The sequence below is a fragment of the Lithobates pipiens genome, unplaced genomic scaffold (genome assembly GCF_037356315.1).
Source record: "Lithobates pipiens isolate NorthernLeopardFrog02 unplaced genomic scaffold, aLitPip1_a1.2 Scaffold_18, whole genome shotgun sequence".
Classification (NCBI taxonomy): Eukaryota; Metazoa; Chordata; class Amphibia; order Anura; family Ranidae; genus Lithobates; species Lithobates pipiens.
Window position 1 is genome coordinate 128,903,627 of NW_027507758.1, and position 22,717 is coordinate 128,926,343.

Below are 22,717 nucleotides of genomic sequence, written 5' to 3' on the forward strand. Positions count from 1 at the left end.
ACAAGGTTAAAACTCCAGTCTAGACCATATCCTGTAGGATTGCCTTAAAACTACAGCTCCAGGTCATATTCTATCTCAACTAGTAATTATTCCAATTGCATTTATGCAGTCTTGAAAATAAATTGTCTCTTTAGAAACACATAAAGGTAATATTGTTTTGGCAGCCAAAGGCCCACAGATAATTATCTGCTTTGTACTTTGTATTTCTTATGGTGAACTTTAATAAAGTAATTAAAGTACACTGGTACATGTAATTACATGTGAATGTATACAAGTAGTTATGTAATAGTGTATCTCTAAAGTAGCATATTGTCATTTTTATGGTTTGTGAGGTAAAACAATGCATAAGCATAGACTGAACATAAACAGTAAATAGATCTGTGCAAACAAAACTGGTTCATGCACCACAAAATCATCAGTAAATGTTGGTTACATCGCCACTTGTGTCATTTTATTCATTCTAGTGTGCAAAATCTGACCTGGTATTGATAGCTTGAACAAAAATTTTTATTCATGATAAAATATTAAGTTGTTGTTCAGGGGAATGTGTACATGAGACCCAAGCTCCCCAAATCTTAGCAAACTTGTTAGGACAGGCTCAAAAGTATTCCTGTAAATGGGTAGGACATTATTGACTATACTTTTCCAAGCACTAAGGCGTAGAATCTCAGGGGAAGTCCATTACGGCACTATGGTTTTCCTTGCATAAAAGAGAAGTAATTATAAAAGATTTTTTTGGATCACACTTCAATTCAGTTCACCAAAAATACCCAGAAGACACTGCACAGGGTTACATAGACTGGGGAGAGTAAAATTCTGAGAGATGAATTCCATAATCTGGGACCAAAAGGGTCTTACCATGGCACACCCCAAGACCATATGAAGAGCCTCTTCTACCACCTGATGCGAAGATCGGTGGGAGAGTCATGGTTAATGATTTTTAAATAGTTGGGCAGGAGTGAAATAAACTTTATGAAAATAATACAATTGAATTTGTGTATCTCTGGCCATGATTACAGTATTGAAGTAGGAGTTTGAGAGCTTTGTCCAGTCCTAATCAATTAGTTTAGGAGTAGCCTTAGTTCACTGTTTGGTAAAGTGGGACAATCTGGAGGGTTTATCCCAAGGATGTCAAACTCAATTTCAGTGTGGGCCCCATCAGCATTATGTTTGCCCTCAAAAGGCCAGTTGTATCTGTAGGACTAGATGTCCAAAGCACAAACTCCTCTTACATCAGATGTCAAGACCCGTCCCACCATCAAGATTCCCCCACCCTCCTTTACATCACAGTGCACCCCTCTTAACTTGTGCTGCTGCTGGGAAGAAGTTGGGGGGCCATGCTAGGAAGCAGAAAATGCGAGATTTGGAGGAGGACCATAGTAGGGCTGGAGTCTGCTGATTGCTGAGACCAGGGGAGGCGATGATGGGTGCTGCAGCTGTACAGAGAGGTACAGAATCTGAAGGAGGAGTTCAGTCCTCTTTTCTGCTGCCAACGGTTGAGACAGGGAACAGGAAGGCAATTCTCGCCGCGACTGCACAAAGGGTGAAAGCAAAAATAAGTAACAGAATACATATTGATCTAAATTGATGAAGAAATTAGATTTTTTTTTTTTTTTTTTATTGGTTATGTTTTATAGCAGAAAATAAAAAATATATATATTTTTTTTTTTCAAAATTGTTTGGGTAAAGTGTTGCACAACCACATAATTGTCAGTTAAAGCAACACAATGCAGTTTCACAAAAATAGCCCTGGTCAGGAATGGGGTAAAACCTTCCGGAGCTGAAGTGGTTAAAGGGGGGTGATTCTTTTATATACCACTGTGCATACACAGCTGAAATACAGAGATGTATCTGCCAAAGGATTTGAACATTGGAGTTGATTTACTAAAGGCAAATCCATCGTGCACTGCAATTGCACTTGGCAGTGCAGTCACTGTAGATCTGAGGGGGACATGCAAGGAAAATAAAAAAAAGCATTTTTGCTTGTACATTATTGGATGATAGAAATCAGCTGAGCTTCCCCTCATTTCAGGTCTTACCCTCAGATCGACAGCGACTGCACTTCCCAGTACAGTGCACTTGTAGTGAACACTGGATTTGCCTTTAGTAAATCAACTCCAATGTTCAAATCCTTTGGCAGATACATCTCTGTATTTCAGCTGTGTATGCACAGTGATATATAAAAGAATCACCCCCCTTTAACCACTTCAGCTCCGGAAGGTTTTACCCCATTCCTGACCAGGGCTATTTTTGTGAAACTGCATTGTGTTGCTTTAACTGACAATTATGTGGTTGTGCAACACTTTACCCAAACAATTTTGAAAAAAAAAAAAACAATATTTTTTATTTTCTGCTATAAAACATAACCAATAAAAAAAAATAAAAAATCTAATTTCTTCATCAATTTAGATCAATATGTATTCTGTTACTTATTTTTGCTAACCAAAAATCCCAATAAGTGTATATTGATTGGTTTGCACAAAAGTTATAGCGTCTACAAACTATGGGATATTTTTAGGGAATTTTTGTTTTTTTACTAGTAATGGCTGCGGTCAGCAATTTCTAGCGGGACTGCGACATTGCAGCAAACAAATTGGACACTTAACTGACACTTTTGACACTTTTTGGGGACCAGTGACTTTATTACATTGATCAGTGCTAAAAAAATGCACTGTTACTGTACTAATGACACTGGCAGGGAAGGGGGTTAACATCAGGGGTGATCAAAGGGTTAAGTGTGTCCCTAGGGGGGGCTCTCTAACTGTGGGGGATCTGCTTTGACTGGGGAAAACAGACATCTCCATTTTTCCCTCTGGCAGAATAGCGATCCGCCTTGTTTACATAGGCAGATCATCGTTCTGCCTCTCCTCAGAATGATCGGCGGGTCTCGGCGGACAGGTACTTGATTTTACAGGTAAGGGCTGCCCTGCTGCAGTATATGTATGGGTTAAAGTTTAAGAGCACACATGGGATCAGATGGCGCAAGGGATCAGTCACTGTAAAATCTCTTTGTGCAAATAAAAACAATGGTAAATAGACTAAAATGTTCAAAATCAATTAGGATAAAATGAAGATGCACCGTCGGCAGCAGCAATCTTGAGAGGAGAAGCAGGGCTCTCTAAAGGATACAATGTACAAAAGGGAGAGAAAGTGAGCCAGACTAAGTGCAGTATATAAGAGAAGGCATTTATTAAAATAGAAACATACAGCCAAGTAGCTACTCACAAGAGTAAGTAATAATCGGGCATGTAGATAAATAAAAGGATAGATCCATGTCGCAGGCCGGTCCATGGTAATGCGAAGCTGGTGTAATGCTGGCAGCAAAAAAGGGCAGTGGTGGAATTTCCTCGGCCTCCTGAACGGTGGTATGGAAAGACGCCACTTTGCTCCGATAGTGATGGCTTTTTTTGTAGCGTCCGGATGGTCGCGTAGCCGAAACCGGAAGTCCGCCTCAGCATGGAGCGCAAGCTCTGTGATCCGGAAGTGACGCGTGGGCCAATCGGAAGACGCGTTTCACAACTTCAGTTGTTTCCTCAGTTCTGACAGTCTCTACAGGAAGTGATGTATATATAGGGGCGAACCTGTGATTGCATTGGACAGCGGAACGGATAATACACAATGATAACAATAAATGGACGGAAAAATACAAATAACATATGGACATAGGAAAAAAGGAGGAAAAGATGAGAAATCAGTATGCAAGACCATATTAAATAAAAAAAAAAAAAAAAAAAAAAAAATATATATATATATATATATATATATATATATATATATATATATATATATATATATATATATAGCTATATATATTTATAATAACCAAGAACAATTATTAGATATCAAAAAAGAAATTAAAAAAAATAATAAAAAGCTAAAAAATGTATATTGGGTGTATTGTATAAAAAATGTACCTGTATGGAAAGGGTTATATGTATCAAAACACATCTGTTTGAACAAGGGTCCAAGGGACAGTACCGCGGATATTTTATTATATAGGATGATATATTGTGTTTTATTATAAGGTGTATATATAAAAGGAATATTTAGATTTTAATAAAAGCAAGATCGTTAAGAACCGCAAACAACCTTAAATATATGTGCAATATAAATGAGATGATCTACGGGAATTATTAGATGAGTAAAATGTTCTTATGGGACAAATAGCAGCAAATGGGTCAAAAAGAATTATAACTACGGGCATAACAATGTATATCGCTATATATTATTATAATATAATCATAATATAAATTGTTATATATGGAATAATCACCATATATAGTATAATCTATATATAAATTGTTATATATGGAACGCAAAGTTCCATATCGAAGTCTGGTCCTAATTAATTGGGGATAGACTCAGGTTTGTATACGCTGTAGAGACTGTCAGAACTGAAGAAACAACTGAAGTTGTGAAACGCGTCTTCTGATCGGCCCACGCGTCACTTCCGGATCAGAGAGCTTGCGCTCCATGCTGAGGCGCACTTCCGGTTTCCGGCTACTCTACTGTCTGGACGCTGCAAAAAAAAAAAAAGCCATCACTATCAGAGCAAAGCGGCGTCTTTCCATACCACCACTCAGGAAGCCGAGGAAATTCCACCACTGTCCTTTTTTGTTGCCAGCATTACACCAGCTTCACATTATCATGGACTGGCCTGTGACGTGGATCTATCCTTTTATTTATCTACATGCCCAATTATTACTTACTCTTGTGAGTAGCCACTTGGCTGTATGTTTCTATTTTAATAAATGCCTTCTCTTATATACTGCACTTAGTCTGGCGCACTTCGTGTTTGTTGATGTGGCCTTTTCCCATGTGATAGCAGTAGAGCCTCCAATGTATTTGGTGTTCTTGTTGTACTTATTTCCACTTAATATTATTTGTTTTCCAGTCGGAGGCAATTTGGCCCAAAAGACAGAGAGGAAGTGAAGATAATTGAACATCAAACCCAACACCTACGATTGATGCCGCATCTGGCTACAGCACTGGCGCTGACATTTACCAGCAGGTATTACTGAACTGTTTCTTTTTGGTTGGTATGGAGCCACATTTTCATTCTATACCAAATGTGTTTGCTTTTACTTAGCTTAACTAGGACCATGCACTAAACTAAATGTCTTCTATACTTTTCTAATTGTTCAGTATTTTCTAAATATAACATAACTATATTTTTTTTCTTTGATTTGGCAGCTAATATGTAAATCTGCTGAACTTATGAAGCCCAAAATAGTTTTTCATTGTTTCGGATAGTATAAGGACGAGTTAAATCCCTGTAAGGTTTTTTTGCTGTCTGTGTTGTGGGGAGATTTCCTAAAGCTCCATACACGCTATCAGATTTTCTGCTGATTTTTGGCTTCAGATTTACCAAAACCATGTAGTGGAAGGGCCTGCCTGATTGCATACAAATTTAAACTCCTAAGGAAGGAAAAAATCAGCAGAAAATCTGATGGTGTGTAAAATCAAGCATAGACATGGTAGCAATGCGTACTCTCACTTCTTTCTCAGTTTAAAGAAAACCCTTCCTTAACCCTCGTACACACAATCAGATTGTTGGCCAACAGAGCGTCAGACTTTTGTCCGAAGGTCGTGTGTCAGGAACATGTCTTGCATACTAACGCCAGGCAATTGTCAGCCAACAAACTTGAACTTGGTGACATACTACGTGGAATTTCAGCTCTTGAGCGCAACCCTGTGGGCACCTTCTGCTAATGTCATGTTTGGTGAGCATTGCTTCCAAGCATGCATGTTTGTACTTTGGACTTTTGTGTGACAGACTTGTGTACACACAATACGAAAATCTGACAACAGATCGTTGTCCGTCGAAAATTTACTAGCCTGCCATCCAACATTTTTTGTCGGAAAGTTGGACAACAATTGTCTGAAGGAGCGTACTAGCGGACGGATTTTAGGCAGTCTGTCATCACACAATTCCCTACCAAAATCCAATCGTGTGTACGAGGCTTAAGAGACATAAGTGCTGCCATTGATTATGCCTTTCTGTATGGTAGATGATCGTACAGATGAATTCCCTTTTGTTGTTAGCTGTTTGTGTTCAGGGATAATCATCTGTCCCTAACCACAGGTAATTTCTCAAAATGCAATCACATGTTGTAGCTGCTGTCAGCCTCTTTTTGCTTTGTACAGGTTGAGCAGCCACAAATGTCTACAAGCACCTGTGAATCCAGCCACAGGAATCCACTGGATTCTTACCAGAGCTGGCGTTAAAATGTCAAGAGAATGAGGCCTTTCATACTGACCAAAAGACAAACAAGATAAAAACGGGGAAGCAAACACCTTCTGCAGTAAAACCTCTAATGAACAAAGTATTTAAATCAACAATGGCTGCACTCACATTTTTCATAGATTACTAACGCATTGAATGCAGCCCCATCTTGCTAAAGTTGTAGAACTGCTCACATTGTGGCCTGTGATGTGCAATGGTAACTCAGCATAAGGCCGGGTTCACACCGCTGCAATGCGGGAACGCCGCGAATCCGCGGCGTTTTCCCGCATCGCATTACTCCCGCCGGCAGTTCACACTGCCCTATGCGGACGGCTGGGAGTGTCAATGATATGTTAATGACACCCCCAGATCCGTCCGCATATCACAGTGCGATCTGCCGACTCGCACAGGAATCGGATCGCATGGTGTGAACCCCCATGCGATCCGATTCTGTTGCGGACCAAAAAAAGGGTCCCGTGCGAGTTTGCTGCGGGACCGATGCGAATTCAGCCATACTATCTGTATGGCTGAACTCGCATCGCTACGGAGATCGGATGTGATTTGCGGTGCGAATCACATCCGGATCTCCCCCCGCAGCGGTGTGAACCCGGCCTAAAGTTTGAGTCTCTCACTGCAGACTGACGGGCTGAAGAGAGGCAAACAATGCAGCTTCATACTGAGCTCAGCTGTACATCAGTCTGATTTTACTTGCCTCTCACAGGTCGCTACTACTGTTGGGTGGACATAGTTTGTTCCATGTTCCCTGTTTTTCTCTTTGTCGTCTTTTGCTCAGATCCAGTGCATTCCCTTTTGCATGGTAATCAGGGACAGTTGCAGAAGACTATTCTTCAGTTCTTACCAAAGACTTGGGACAATATTTGGATACTCATCAATGAATATTTGCTCAAATTTTTTTTTGTCACACTGCTGGTGGTCTTGTTTTTATTTGTTGTTTGGCTTATATACTGGCCAAATGGGTTCAGTACGATTTGAGTCACTGACCTGAAACAAGTGTGCATATCTGTAAAGTCAGACATTCGTTACAGTGCATTGAAAAAGTGTTCATAACCCTTGAAATGTTTCACATTTTGTCATGTTACAACCAAAAAACTTAAATGTATTTTATTAGGATTTTATGTGATAGACCAACACAAAGTGGCAAATAATTATGAAGTGGAAGGAAAATGATAAATGGTTTTCAAAATGTTTTACAAATATCTGAAAAGTGTGGTGTGCATTTGTATTCAGCCCCTTTACTCTGATACCCCTAACTAAAATCTTGTGGAAGTCAAATAATTATGATATCTGTGTATAATTTAATCTTTGTATAAATACAGGTGTTTTGTGAAGCCCTCAGAATTGTAGAACCTTAGTGAACAAACGGCATCATGAAGGCCAAGGAACACACCAGACAGGTCAGGGATAAAACTGTGGAGTTTAAAGCAGGGTTAGGTTATAAAAAAATATTCTAAGCTTTGAAAATCTCACAGAGTGAGACTGTTCAATCCAACATCCAAAAATGGAAAGAGTATGGCACAACTGCAAACCTACCAAGACATGGCCGTCCACCTAAACTGACAGGCTGGGCGAAGAGAGCATTAATCAGAGACGCAGCCAAGAGGCCCATGGTAACTCTGGAGGAGCTGCAGAGATCCACAGCTCTGGTGGAAGAATCAGTAAAGACAACTATTAGTCATGTGCTCCACAAATTTGGCCTTTATGGTAAGAAGAAAGCCGTTGTAGCTTGAATGTGGAAGAAGGTATAAAAATAAACTTGTGCCGCGCTGTGTGTATCTTTGTATAAGTTCTATTATCCAATGTGCCTGCCAATACATAAAGTGCAAATGCCAGTGATGATAAATCAAAATAAATTGACAATAAATGTACTATCTGTATTATCACTATATGTAACTCTCTCTATATAACAACCAATATGTTATCCAAAATGCAAATGCTAAGCCAAACAGGTGCCTAGGCACCTGTTTTGCAGATATTTAAAATATATCAAACAGTCTGATACATTCTTCTGTGCACTAAACCACAATAAACAATCTCCAATATACATGCTAATTGGAGATACGTATATAAAGATACATAAACCATAAATAAATGATTGAATATAACAAGTGCTGATATCATAAATGTTACTATAGTCTGAATAAATATATTATCCAGAGCTCCAAAACGACCTCCACAGTGACTTGTGACTACTTCACAGATGGACATTTTCAGTGACTTTTAGTGATTCCACACACGTGCTCCCCCCTGTGTGTCTGCGCTCACCTCAAAGATTTTGACTGCACACCTAAGTTTGGTCAAAATATGCAGTAGAACCAACGCTGGGTTCAGGGTTAGTGGACTCTGTGGAATGCCAATCCCTTCACTGTGGATGTCCTTGAGATATATAATGCAAAGAAAGGCTCCAATAGTGTGATAACGTTTAAAACTCCAATTTATTAAAATAGTTTATGAATCGTACTCACATCTGAGAGGTACTACCAGCACACCACTCTATATATAGCATGAATAAACGAACAGTCCCAATCCAATCAGTGTAATCGCCTCACGGAGAGAACAGCGTCTCAGCTGGATCTCCTCCCTTCTGGCCCCTCCTCAACGCATATTCAATGCAGGGCCTGTCACATGTCTTCATCAAGGGGAGTTCTGGAATCTCCCTGATAAAGACACGTGCCAAGTCCTGTGTCGAATACGCATTGGGGAGGAGCCAGGGTGTAGGAGAAGCCAGCTGAGATGCTGTTCTCTCAGCGAGGTGATTGTAACATGACAAAATGTAGAAAATTTCAAGGGGTATGAATACTTTTTCAAGGCACTGTATTTGTATAATCATTCCAGGAAAGAAAGTTGGCAATAAACATGTCAGCCATGAAAGAATGAGGCCATTTGCAGAATGAGGTGTAGCAACAGCAGTCTCCATACTTCCATCAGTAGAGTTTTCCTTTAAAATTCAGTTGCATCAAGAACTGATATTTCATGCTGCTGTGGTTGCAGACAATTTGAATCACATGCTGGTCTTCTGTATATCTTTGGATTCCAGTGGTAAAATATCCGATCCAAAATTTCCTGTCTCTTATTGTCTGAACAGAAGCAAAGTGAAGCAGCAAAAGAAAAATGTAATCCCATCCATGGCAATCTCCACTTTGCTAATAATAATTATAATTCGTATAGGAATAGTCAATTTGAATAGTTAAAACAGCCTTTATTGTACTTGAGCTAATCTCCATAAAATCCATGGCATTTCCCGAGTTTTAACATGCTTGACGTGAATATAATTCTGAAACGGACGTGCTTTAGCAGAGTTTACTTAAATGCAGGGTAAGCTATTTTATTAAGCATCTCAGCCTAAGATGTGTCAGTGTGGTTTTGCTGTTACAAAATAACCAAACCATTGTACTGTATGAAAAATACAAAGTGAAATACAGTAATTGGTGGTTGACAATGTGTTATTACATTCTAGTTTTTGTGAACAGCTTGTGATGCATACAGCGATACAAAGTATCTATAAAGCGAACATTTGAAACTTACAGTGAAACTCTACTATTTTAGTTTGAGATATGGTGGGACAGCATTGTCACTGGGACAAGAGTGGAAAAATCTACACAACAGGACCACAAATAGAAGTCAGAGGTTGTAATCCTTCCTTGCTCTTTTCAAAAATCCCCCAAAATTTGGCTGGAGATGTACTTTAACCACTTGCCATCCACCCAAAGTACTTTTACTGTGGGCGGGCGTCACAGGCAGACTTAATCACATGCTTGTTCGTCATCCAGCCTGTTCTGGATTTCGTCAGTGCGCTCCTCCTGTGATCGCTGTGTCCACTGGACACAGTGGATTGCAGAGCCTGGTTCCTGTGGCCCAGTGATCATGTGATCACAATGTCAACAAAGCTGCAATTTTTAAACAGCCATGTTTTCTGTGCTGTGATTGGTCAACAGCTATCAAATGGTACCTGGGTCAATCACAGCACCCTGTACCATGTAATCATCTGTGGTCTATTACAGATCACTAGTAATCACAGCTGTTATGAATGTAACCTACTTATGAAAGTACAAAATTTTGCTGTTTAGAGTAATCTTCATTGTAACAGCAATCCAAAAAAATCTCACTCCAAAGCTCCGAGAGGCCCCCTTGCAAAGGGTAAGATTTAATAGCCAGAAGGTCGCTCCTGGTGACAGTGTTGATGTAAGTTTAGCGGCTTTACATATCATTTTTATATGTATTTTATACCTGTTTTTGCTTTAACCGTATGTGCATTCCAATAAATACTGCACCATGAGGCATGTTTTTTGTCTATTGCCTTTGGTATATGGGGACATACTGTATGAAGTGGGCTCTACCGTAGGGAGAAGGATTGGGAAGAATCTCATGTGTTTTAAGCCTGCAGTTATTCCTGACCTTGTCTTAAAAGATTATTAATTTGGTGAGTGCATGCTACATGGGGGAGAAAGTCGGTGAAGGCTGGTGATTGGCGTCTGCACAATTATTTTACATGGAGTGATATTCACTTGGGTGCAAATATCGATATTGCAACAATATTACACTATACAAGTTTCTTTCATTTTCATTTGATACATTTTGGAGTTCCACATAAGGAGAGCGGAGAGGATACATAATGTCCACAGGATTGGCATAACTAATAAAAGGTGTATTTGCTGTACTTGATTGTGCAGCCAGTAGTTCCGGTAAGCCTTTAATCCCTATATTGGTTGAATATATAAGGGTTAACTACATCAAGTTGGATCACTGGATAATTTGCATGTTCTGAATAATACAGAAGGACTTTTTTGGGACTACATATATATTATCATTTTCTTAATTCCACAGTGCTGCACATTTTTTATGTTTATTGTTTTGAAGGACTTGGTATATTGCTAGCAGATGTAAGTTTTTGGTTTACGTTCACCAATTTTTTCAGTTTTTACACACTATAACTTTCACACAAAACAATTAATATACACTTACTGGGATTTTTTTTTTTTTACCAAAGACATGTAGCAGAATACATTTTGGCCTACATTTATGAAGAAATTTGATATTATTGGATATGTGTTATAACGAAATGTAGAACAAATCGTGTGTTTTTTTTTTTTTGTTTTTTTTCTTGGTATTATCACAAAAAAATGAAAAACCCAGTGGCGATTAATTACAGTAATACCTCGAGTTGCGAGTAACGTGGTTAATGAGCGTTTCACAATACGAGCTATTACTTTAAAAAAATCCTGACTTAGTTTGTGAGTGTTGTTTTGCAAAACGAGCAAGATTCAAGCCTCTGCGGTGTGCAGTACTACCGCATTTCGCCATAGGTGCAGGGGCGCCGGTGACACTCGGAGCTGTTTGGATGCACTCGGAAATACTCACTTTCACTAGTGTTTCCGAACCTCTCAGAGGGTTTCCGAGTGCATCCACGCGGCTCAAGCAATCTCTGAGTATTTCCAAGGCTCTCCGGCGCCCCCCCACCTCTGGCCAAATGCGGCACTGCATACAATAGACGTCAATGTGGAACGAATTATCGTCGTTTCCATTGACTTCTATGGGGAAACTCGCTTTGATATGCAAGTGCTTTGGATTACAAGCATTCTCCTGGAATGGATTATGCACGTAATCCTTGGTTCTACTGAACCACCAAAAGAAAGCTTTATTTGTGTGTAAAAAAATTATAAAAATGTTATTAGTGCCACAGTGTTGCACGACCGTGCAATTGCCAGTTAAAGTAGCATAGTGCTAAATGGCAAAAAATGCCCTGGTCATGAAGGGGGTAAAACCTTTCGGCACTCTAATGTTTTACAGCAGTCACATATAATTCACATGGAGTAAGATTGCGGCAGAGCTTATAGTGATATCAAGCACCATGCTTATTGTATATGGATTACACTTGTTCCTTCTAAAGACTGAAGCCGTTGCAAGAAAAAAAAACAGGGTCACGTTCACTGATTGATTTTCCATAATGTAGAACAAACAACTAGGGGATGCCTGACATTAGACACAATAATTGCTGTATAAAAATCTTGCCATGTAGAGTTCGACTCATTTGTGCACACACAAAAAAAATCTATTTTGAATGGAGCTTGCTCTGATTGTAGTTGTGGGTTGAGCTGTTGATTATATTGCCTGTGACGCGTGATTGACTGATTGATAAACTCAAGAGATAGGACAAAGGCATAAATGAAAGCACATAGGGGTTTATAACGTAACGTAACATAGCATAACATAACACGCATTTCATCCTGTGTGTCAGAAATGCTAATTGCTAATGTGAAGATTTTCTGATATTTTAGAAAACCTCTGCAATCAGTGGCTAATCACTCCCTTTTCTTCCTAGAAAGCTCAAATTTAGTTTAAAATAAATACAAATCATTTGTAGATTAGCAAAGCTTCTCTCTGTTGGTTCTGAACAACCAGCGTATACTGTGTTATCTGATTCAAACATAGACACATTCACATAAGATTGGCCTAACTGGCCTGTTTGCTTGCCTAAATCCTGGCTGCTGTAATGTTAATAAACTGTTGAGGATCTGGGGGAAGTTGTTGACCACAAATGATCATTGACTCACCCCCCTTGCAAGTTACCCACCTAATGTTGGAAGGCATGTGACCTGGTGTGGTACAAGAATGGAAGCCACAAACTAGCTGCCCCTCCTTCCGTTTTTGGCCACCCGGGCTGCATGCCTGAATAAGGATCTGCATGGAATTTTCTTTTGTTTTTGTGCCCTTTAAGCTGCACGAAAAGACCCTTCCACCCTTTTTTTTGCAATGGTACATGTACCCTATGGCAGTGCCCTTTTTCAACAATAGCTTGCTTAATAACCTTGAAAAAAAGACCAGAACAAATAGCAAAATTTGGCCAGTTTGCTTGCCTAAATCCTGGCTCTGTAATATTGATAAACTGTTGAGGATCCTGGGCGAAGTTATTGACCAAAAATGATCAGATCCCCCCCTTGCAAGTTGCCCACCTAATGTTGGAAGGCATGTGACCAGGTGCTGCCCGCCTTCATTTCTTGGCCACCCAGGCTGCATGCCTGAATAAGGATCTGGATGGAATTGTCTTTTGTTTTTTTAATGTGCCCTTCCTATCCTATGGCAGTGCCCTTTTTTCAACAACGGCTTGCTAATTAATCTTGAAAAGGGCCAGAACAAATAGCAGGATTTGGCTTCCATAGATTTTAAGGGGTTTAGCACTAGTTTGGGGTTTGAGGACTTGTGACTGGGTTTGCTGAACCAAACCCAGCCAGGTTCATGCATCCCTAATGACAAGTAACAACTGCAAATTTGTGTAGGTGCTGGAAGTTTTAACGTAAATCTGTTTTGCCTTTGCAGGACAAAGCAACTGGTTCACGTTAATGCTGACCCTTATATACCTTTCATTCCCCCCACCACTCCGTTCAGTCACTGGGAGTAATGGGAAAGTCTTGTGTCATCAGAAAGTCACTCAACTCACATTTCCCTTGGCTCCAGGCTCTAACCACAGTGAGGGGATTAAAAAAAAAACGATTCCTTTGCCCTGAACAGGCAAAGCACAGTTCAAGTAGTTTTGAGTTCATCAGCAGCAACTCGGTGTCTAATAAACCTTGTAAAATAAAAGGTCTACAACTAATGGTTTTCTTTATTACATCAGCACCAACAGCAAAGTTTATGTCAGCAGCTGTGGCCTCTGAGCCCTTTACACTTCAATAACAGGTAGCTGGCGGCCTCAGCTATCTGTGGCTGTTCACACAGCCAGCGATTACCTGCGGTGATTGCCACTGCACACTCTTTGTTCACTATATAAGTCATAGGAAAGGGAGATTTGCATTACTGTAATAACTGATGGGACCCTTTGTAAGAACCGTTAAGAGTACTATCATTTTATTTCATAGGTATGCAGGAGAAATACTTGATGAAGATGTTTATCACAACAGAGACCTGGTAAATAATCGCCCTTTACAAGCACTTGTCGCTGGTCTAAAGGCCTATAGCACGTGGGAGAATTTGTCATGTCTACAGGACTGTCGGGAGTGCACTGGTGGAATGGTGAGTTTTAAACCAGAACAAGCGGTGTATTACGCTTGTATGTATCAAAATGAAGGGTAGATTCTCTCTCTCTCTCTTTGATTATTTGTAAAATGAAACGGAATTTTAAAATAATATGGAAATCGCCCAATTGTAATGGGTTCTTCTGTATAGTGCCATGGCTTCCCAGCAAGCAACAGTTGGACTATCATCCCAGTTGGTGTAATGTTATGGTTTATATAGCGAGTTGCTATATTTAAAGGTCCTGTACCTCTGTACTTCTGCAAAACAAGGTTGTATAATATATTAATGTTTTTTTTTTCTTAAATCAATTATATTCTTTCAGCCTCCGTGAAAACAGAACGGTAGCCTCACCATTTATAAATGCTAAATTACTAGGAAAAAAATGTGTCTCCCACAGGCTGCATCTATATGTGTCCCAAGTTGTTTGCAGATGCTGTAGCAGGATTCTGGAAGCTCTTTGACCTCTGTCTTGATCTGTTCTTGCTGTCTTACTCAGATGTCAAGGACCTTCTTCCATCTGCTTATGTGTACTTCAGGACACTCAACTTTTTGCAAAAGTAGCAGTGTGTGGGGATGTATAGATTAAAATATTTCTTCCAAGTCCCACCCTTTCTCGCTTGCATGCTGTGGGCTGTAGGTTGGATACCCCTGCTTTATTGTATAGAGAATACTAGTGGTCTAATTTTCTACATCATGTACATAGTCCTTCATTCACTGTCTCTTTTTGGAAGTGTTTTTGCTCTTGGTGGATTCGTCTTCTTGTGCTCCTTGGTAAAGATGAAGAACAGACTGTCATAACATAGAAATGATTTTATTTTTTTATTTTTGTTTTTCAAATTTTTTCACAATAAAGAGTACAACAGTGTTAGCACCTACAGTATAAAATATAAATGTAATGTATAATTATCCAAACATTTACAGAACAGAGTATCATCTCTTTCAATGTACGTTCCTTCAATTAGAGGTCTCTGCTGAGGATATTGGTATTTTCCATATCTCTATAGGGTGACCCCTGTATTCATTTGTTCTAAATGTAACATTATCAAACTGCTTCTCAGTCTTCATGTATTTTTGACTAATAAACCATTATCTCACATAAATTCAAATTAACGATCAGCTTATGACACTCAGCAATGTACAGATATGCTGAATATCTATGTGATATTTTCCTGAAAGCAGTCTACCCCTTCAAAATAGCTCCCATCCCTTGTCACCCCAAATAAGGACCCCGGCAAGGGAGTAATCCCCATTCTGGGCCTGTCAGGGAGTATGTAAGATGACCCTCATTATTTTATATCCAAGATTAAATAGGGTTAAAGAGAGAAAGAATAAAGATTGAGAGAAGAAAGAAGGAAGAAATAAAAAATGACCCCACACTTCGAATCCCACCACCCTAAGGCCGCTCTAACCTGGCATAGAATGGGGGTCCCCCGATGAGTTTAATTTTTTAATTCATCTCTCTCATTCAGCTCTAATTCAGCAGGGGATGTGTTCATGGGTCCCCTGTGGAATGGAACACAATGCCCTGTATGAAAGGACCCTAAAAGAGTAGTTTCCCGTATTTACAATATTTGTAAGATTTTTTTTTTTTTTCTCTCTAATCTTGCATGTTTTTTGCCATGTTTATACCCTTTCCTTTTCATCTTGAAGATTCACATCAAGTCAATAAATAAGGATAAATAACTGAATAGGTGAGGGTTTACATATACTTTAATTATGCTGTCTTATCAAATTTAAATTGGTTACTAGGATGCAGGATGTTGCTGGCAGCAAGATCCTGTTTAAAAAGTTCTCTGTACGCTATACACATGTAAAATGCGTACAGCATTACAGTGTAAATGGTTAGGAAGCATCAGGCTCTATAAGTGCAGTAATATTGTATGTATGTAAATGTTATCACAAACCTTTACATGCATGCAGCATAAAATACAGTCCTGACAAGACATCTGACACAGATTTTTTTATTTTTTATTTCTGTTCTGAACACAGCACAAGTTTACAGATTTTTTTTAAGCAATTGCATAAAAAATGATTTCTCTGCACAAATAAAAGCACCACATTTTTTACTGACTTCCATAGTCCTATAATACAACTATGTAGAACAGTCAAGCATTTTTAATAGGACATTTTCTGGACTGCTAAAAGCAGATAATGCAATGCTCAGAATCAGTGTATATTCTTTTCGGGCTTGTAATAAAATGTATTCAAAGTGTATATACTGCGCTAATGATATTAATATGGGAAAAAAAACCTGTGAAAGAAAAAGTAGTGACACAAACATGCGATATAACCATGTAAAGAGCTAGTATATGGAATTAGTCGCACTAATTAAAAGTGCATAAACTCTAAATCTAAAAAAGCAAACGCATTGTAATTCATTGAAAAAATATAGTGTATAAATAATGTGATAAAAGGTGACTCATAAAGCAATGTCTCTGAAAGGTGATGAAGTGAATAAAATAACTCATAAAACAATGTCTCTGAAAAGTGGTAAGAAAGTCAGGTTCTGCAGCGATACGGATCTGGAAAGAGGGGAAGAATTTTCGGAGTTTCAACCGCCACCAAAGGAAAGTGATCAATCCTTCCATGAGGCAAACACCGGAAAAAATAAAAACTCTTACCGGAAGGAGTGGACCTCCTATCGTAGCGAGGTCACACATGCCAGCAGATATAGCCCTCTGCAGGGTCTGAGATGGATCCCAGTTCCAAGGTGTATAAATGAGCCCTGAGCGTCCTTCTCACTCAATGGCCACCATCCGTCCACCTTCCTCAAAAAGTTTATTCTCCCAAAATGAGCATGGAGCAAATAGAAAAAACAAAGGCTTCAATAGTGCGTTATCATTTTTTCAAACACAGCTCATTTATTGTAAAAAAATTTACATTCGATGTACAAAAGCATCATAAAAGCACTTAGTGGCAATAAAAATTCAAATGAACACTCTCACTTCCGGGGGCACGTGAGGCGTGATGACATCAGCGCGTAGCTCCGCCCTTGTAGTAAAATCCACAGTGGGTGCTCTGGCTCTGATGCTCTCTCTCACACTGGTACAGACATAAATACAAAGAATAGAGCCGGCAACTCCAAACGTCCTTGTTGCTTCTTTATTGGTGCATAAAAAAAGTGAGTAAAAACATACAGGGGCTCACATCTTACAAGCCTCGGTCACAGCACAAGTTTTTTCTGTACTGCTGTTGGCTTTTAAGTGGAAACCTAAACTTGTTCATTAGCTTCAGCATCTTTAACACTGCTGTGAAAGTGTTAAAATAATATGCTTGGTAATATGTTTTGAGCAATAAAAAGGAGATGTAACCCTTATTAAAGTGTTGTGCCATGTGTCCTAATTATCAATATTCATTAGCTCAGAATAGTAAACAAAATAAAAAGATCTACAAATATGTGCATCAAAAAGTGACACCATCAATATATAAGTGCCACAAAATTTAAATAGTTTTTATGAAATTACAAACAAATATAATTTTTGTATATAAAAAGGTGACACAATTAATATATATGTGTCAAACAACAAGTGAACCTGGTAAGAATCAATAGACAAGCCAAAAATCCACCACCAAAATGTCCAAACTATTCACACAATGGGAAGGGGGGTTCCACCAACATTTCTTTGTACAATGTGTTTCTACTTGCAAGAATGGATGCACTACCAGGTGAAATCACCGCCACCATTCTCAGTAGTCTCTTGCCAGATAATGAGATCCGAAATGATAGGTGATTTCCTATGGGCATATGGGCTAGCGATCATCCATCCACAACTTTTAGGATCATGTACAAAGCCTCATTGGCAGATTTTTCAAAGGTACTTTAGAAGTCTCCAGATGCACCAGCAGAGAGTAAATGTACACCGCCACGACATACCATATAGTGCAAAAAGGCAATTTTAATCAGTCAAAATATGACGTAAATATCCACATAAGTGCAGATTTAACTTTCATGTAAACCACCACGGCTTTCAGCTACCTACTGCGAAAGTAGTGACTTCAGCACAAGCTCCGCCCTAACGCGTTTCAACCAATAGGCCGTTATCAAGGGCCCCCTTGGCAGACAAGTCTGGCATTGGGGATTTGCACATGATGCTAGAAGTTGTGGATGATCGCTAACACATATGCCCATATGAGACCACCTATAACCAGTTCACAACCACCCCATTGCAGATTTACTGCTACAGGGCAGCCGTTCTGTGCAGAATCAAATATATACGTGATTCTACACTTCCTCATAGGGATGTGCCGCTTCTGTTGTGATTAGTTACAGGAGACCCTGATCAGCAGGTGCCGGCCAATGGATGACTACCCGCGCCTTCTGATCATTGAGAGACACAGGATGGAGCTTTGCCTATGTAAACAATGCAGAGCTATGTCCTGTCCTGCAAAGCAGGGAATAAAATCCAGCATATACATTATTAAAAGCACCACACTGTATACGCATAAACGCTGGTTAGGCACACATTTAACCCTTTGATGGCTCTAGATGTTTAACCCATTCCCAGACAGTGTCATAGTACAGTGACAGTGTATATTTTTAGCACTGATCACTGTATTAGTCTCACTGGTTCCCACAAAGTGTCAGTGTCAGATTGTCCGACGTAATATCTCAGTCCAGCTTTAAGTGGCTGATTGCCACCATAACGTTTGCGCAAACCAATCAATCTATCCTTGTTGGGATTTTTTTTACCAAGAATATGTAGTAGAATACATATTGGCCAGAATTTATGAAGAAATTCGATTTTTCAAAAAATTTTATTGGATGTGTTTTAAAGCGGAAAGAAAATATAGTATTTTGTTGCAAAATTGTCAGACTTTTTTTGATTATAGCGCAAAAATAATAAATCCAGTAGTGATCAAATACCACCAAAAGAAAGCCCAATTTGTGGGGGAAAAAAGGACATACATGTCTTTAATGTACAGTGTTGCATGACTGTGTAATTGTCCGTGAAAATAATGCAAAAAATGGCCTAATCTTGAAGGGGGGTAAATCTTTGGGAGGGCAAGTGGATAATTTGGGGCGTCATTATCTGGTAAGAGGCTATTGCGAGTGGTGGTGGTGATTTCACCTGGTGGTGCATCCATACTTGCAAGTGGAAAAAAATTGTACAAACGAGTGGGGGTGAACCCCCCTTTCACATTACCATTGCGTGAATTTGAACATTTTAGTAGTGGATTTTTGGTTTGTCTATTGATTCTTACCAGGTTCACTTATTGTTTGACACATATATATTAATGGTGTCACTTTTTTTATACACATAAAATATAATTTTTATATAATTATATTTATACTTTGTGGCAATTATATATTGGTTTCACCTTTTGATGCACATATTTGTAGAAGATATATTTTTTTGTTCTGCAAATTAACCACTTTCAGACCGGACCATTTTGCTGGTCAAAGACCAGATCACTTTTTGCGATTTGGCACTGCGTCGCTTTAACTGACAATTGCGCGGTCGTGCGACGTGGCTCCCAAACAAAATTGACGTCCTTTTTTTCCCACAAATAGAGCTTTCTTTTGGTGGTATTTGATCACCCCTGCGGTTTTTATTTTTTGCGCTATAATCAAAAATAGAGCGACAATTTTGAAAAAAACACATAATTTTTTACTTTTTGTTATAATAAATATCCCCCAAAAATATATTAAAAAAACATTTTTTTCCCTCAGTTTAGGGGCCGATACGTATTCTTCTACATATTTTTGGTAAAAAAAAATCGCAATAAGCGATTATTGATTGGTTTGCGCAAAAGTTATAGCGTTTACAAAATAGGGATAGTTTTATAGCATTTTTATTAATAATTTTTTATTATTTTTTTTTTTTTTACTAGTAATGGCGGCGATCAGCGATTTTTATTGTGACTGCGACATTGTGGGGGACCCATCGGACATTTTTGACACATTTTTGGGACCATTGTCATTTATACAGTAATCACTGCTATATAAATGCAGTGATTCCTGTGTAAATGACACTGGCAGTGAAAGGGTTAACCAGTGGGTGGCAGTGTAGGGGTTAAGTGTTCCTAGGGGTGTGTTACTAACTGTGGGGGGGTTGGGCTTTCATTTAGTGAACACTGATCTCTGCTCCAATCACATGGTGCAGAGATCAGCGTCACTAGTTGCTAGGCAGAATGGAGAAATGCTGTTTACACGGCATTTCCTCCATTCAGCCGGCCCGTGAGACGATCCCGGGTATGCCCGCGGCGATCGAGTCCGCGGGTCCCGCGACCGAACTCACGGGGATCCCGACCAGGGCGGGAGCGCGCCGCCGGCAGCGCGCTCCCGATGGCAGGGCGGCATTGAAGATTGGACGTACATGTATGCCAATATGCCTGCCCGTGCCATTCTGTCGACGTACATCGTCGTGCGCTGGTCGGGAAGTGGTTAATAATTACAACACACAGCACAACACTTAGTTTACTTCTATCATACACTTGGTATTAGGTGGCAGCTGTAAGATCTTAATTTTTTTTAGATTTTGACATTAAATGCAGATATATTCGTTTTTTATTTTAGAAAAAAGATGTTTACACACATTGATCAGTGTCCTTAAAAAGCTTTTAACCTCGTTGAGCATTGTTGTTGCACTCTGAAACTGTCAATGGTTTCTTGCTATTACAACCAATTATAATCCATATAATGCGTCTAAAAAATTTTTCGAATGTCAGCACAGGCTATGAAAAATAGAACTGAAAAACTGTTCCAAGTGGTGTTAAGCCACAAGCCTCATGTTTATCACACACATTATTATTACAAAACCTCCAGTGTGCACTTGTGGACTTGAGATTGATTATTTTCATTTTGCTGTCCTATCCTTTGACAGTATAAAATAAAGAGTATCACATAGGGTATTGTAGGTTCAATGTAAATGATCTGATAACTACAAGAATCACCAGTATTATAATGATCAAAACTCTATTTTCTGTCCATTTATCTGAGATTGGTAGCGTTAAATAGACAGATATTAAGTGCAGGAACTCTATTTTTTTTCCCTGCAATCCATTAGTAGTGGATTTTAAAATCATCAGTTTTTTCACAACAGAGCAACAGTTAGGGCCGGTTCACACAGCGAGGCGAGGCGACACGGCTCGCCTCGCCTCGCTCCCGCAAGTCGCCCCCTTTCAGTACTATGGAACCGTTCTGAGAGGAGCGACTCGAGTCGCTCCGACTCAGAAAAAAGGTTCCTGTACTACTTCGGGGCGACTTCGGGGGCGACTTGCATTGACTTCTATACAGAAGTCCTCTGCAAGTCGCCGCTGAGCTCCCCGCAGGTCGCGGCGAGGTAAGTCGGAGACGCCTCGCCGCGCATCGCTGTGTGAACCGGCCCTTACTTAATACAGTCATATCTCTGTTGCCTCTGATGAAATGAAAAAATCTTTTAATACTGAACATGTATGAAAAATCAGGGATATCCCCTATTCGGCATTCCAATTATTTTGTTTATAACAATCTCCTTAGTCTGATCCACATGTAGACCAGCTTCTCAGGCACCCCCCCCCCCCCCCCCCCCCCATTGAGACGGAATCATTCCCACTAGTGGTGTTCTATTTTTTTAACATTTGCTTTTTTTCATTTTTGTTAGATTTTCAATGTTTTTTGTTTTCATAAATAAGACGTTATTGGGGGGGGGCAATTTAATAATTTAAATCAGAATTTGAACGTACAGCCACTAGGGTGCTTTATTATGCCCTCTACTGTAAGGCGGATTTAGTGTTGATTGCAAAAAAAATTGCTTGATTCCCCCATCAGCACAGTCAGTGTTGATGGGGGAATCCCTCCTAGGGAACTATTGTGTTCTCCCAGCAGGAGGGTGCAGGTAGACAGTGATTATTGCATGCTGAAAAGCCCACATGCCGGTTTATGTCAATTGATGGCTCAACCTGGGTACAGTCCAGCCAGCCCATAAATGGTTAAAATCTCGGCGGTCCCTGTCGAACCAACTGAGATTCTAACCATCTATGGCCAGCTTAAATGATTGTAAAGTCTCGCACAATATTGCAGAGAGCAGCCCAGATTCTCCTCTTCTGCACTCCTGGCCCTTCCTCGTGTCGAGTGCCCCCCACGCAAGCAGCTTGCTATGGGGGGCACCCGAGACACAGCTGTGTGTGTCCATTCAGACACAGAGCTGCCGTTTGGCCACACCCCCTACTCTGCTGATTTGCTACCTGACTTTGACAGCAGTGGAAGCCAGTGGCACCACTGCTGTGTCTGCCAATCAGGAGGGAGAGTCCTGGATGGCCAAGGGACTCGTAAACATCGCTGGACAGAGATGGGGCTCAGGAAAGTATTAGGGGGCTGCTGTACACAGAAGGCTTTTTATCTTAAAGTGATGTAAAGGCTTGTTTTTTTTCTTATAAAAATAATCAGCATGTTATACTTACCTGCTCTGTTGCAGTGGATTTGCACTGAGCAGCCTGGATCCTCCTCTTCTCTGGTACTTTTTCTGTGCTCCTGGCCCCTCC

General features: G+C 39.8%; 1 protein-coding gene across 1 annotated transcript in view; it reads left to right on the forward strand.

The window, feature by feature from the left end:
* The window catches only part of ACOXL (acyl-CoA oxidase like), a 477,525-nt gene that overhangs the window by 231,181 nt on the left and 223,627 nt on the right, over positions 1–22,717 (forward strand). The window contains exons 11-12 of the mRNA XM_077486109.1: positions 4,895–5,011; positions 14,098–14,251. Of these exons, the coding sequence (XP_077342235.1) occupies positions 4,895–5,011; positions 14,098–14,251 (271 nt within the window). The remainder of the gene's footprint in view (positions 1–4,894; positions 5,012–14,097; positions 14,252–22,717) is intronic.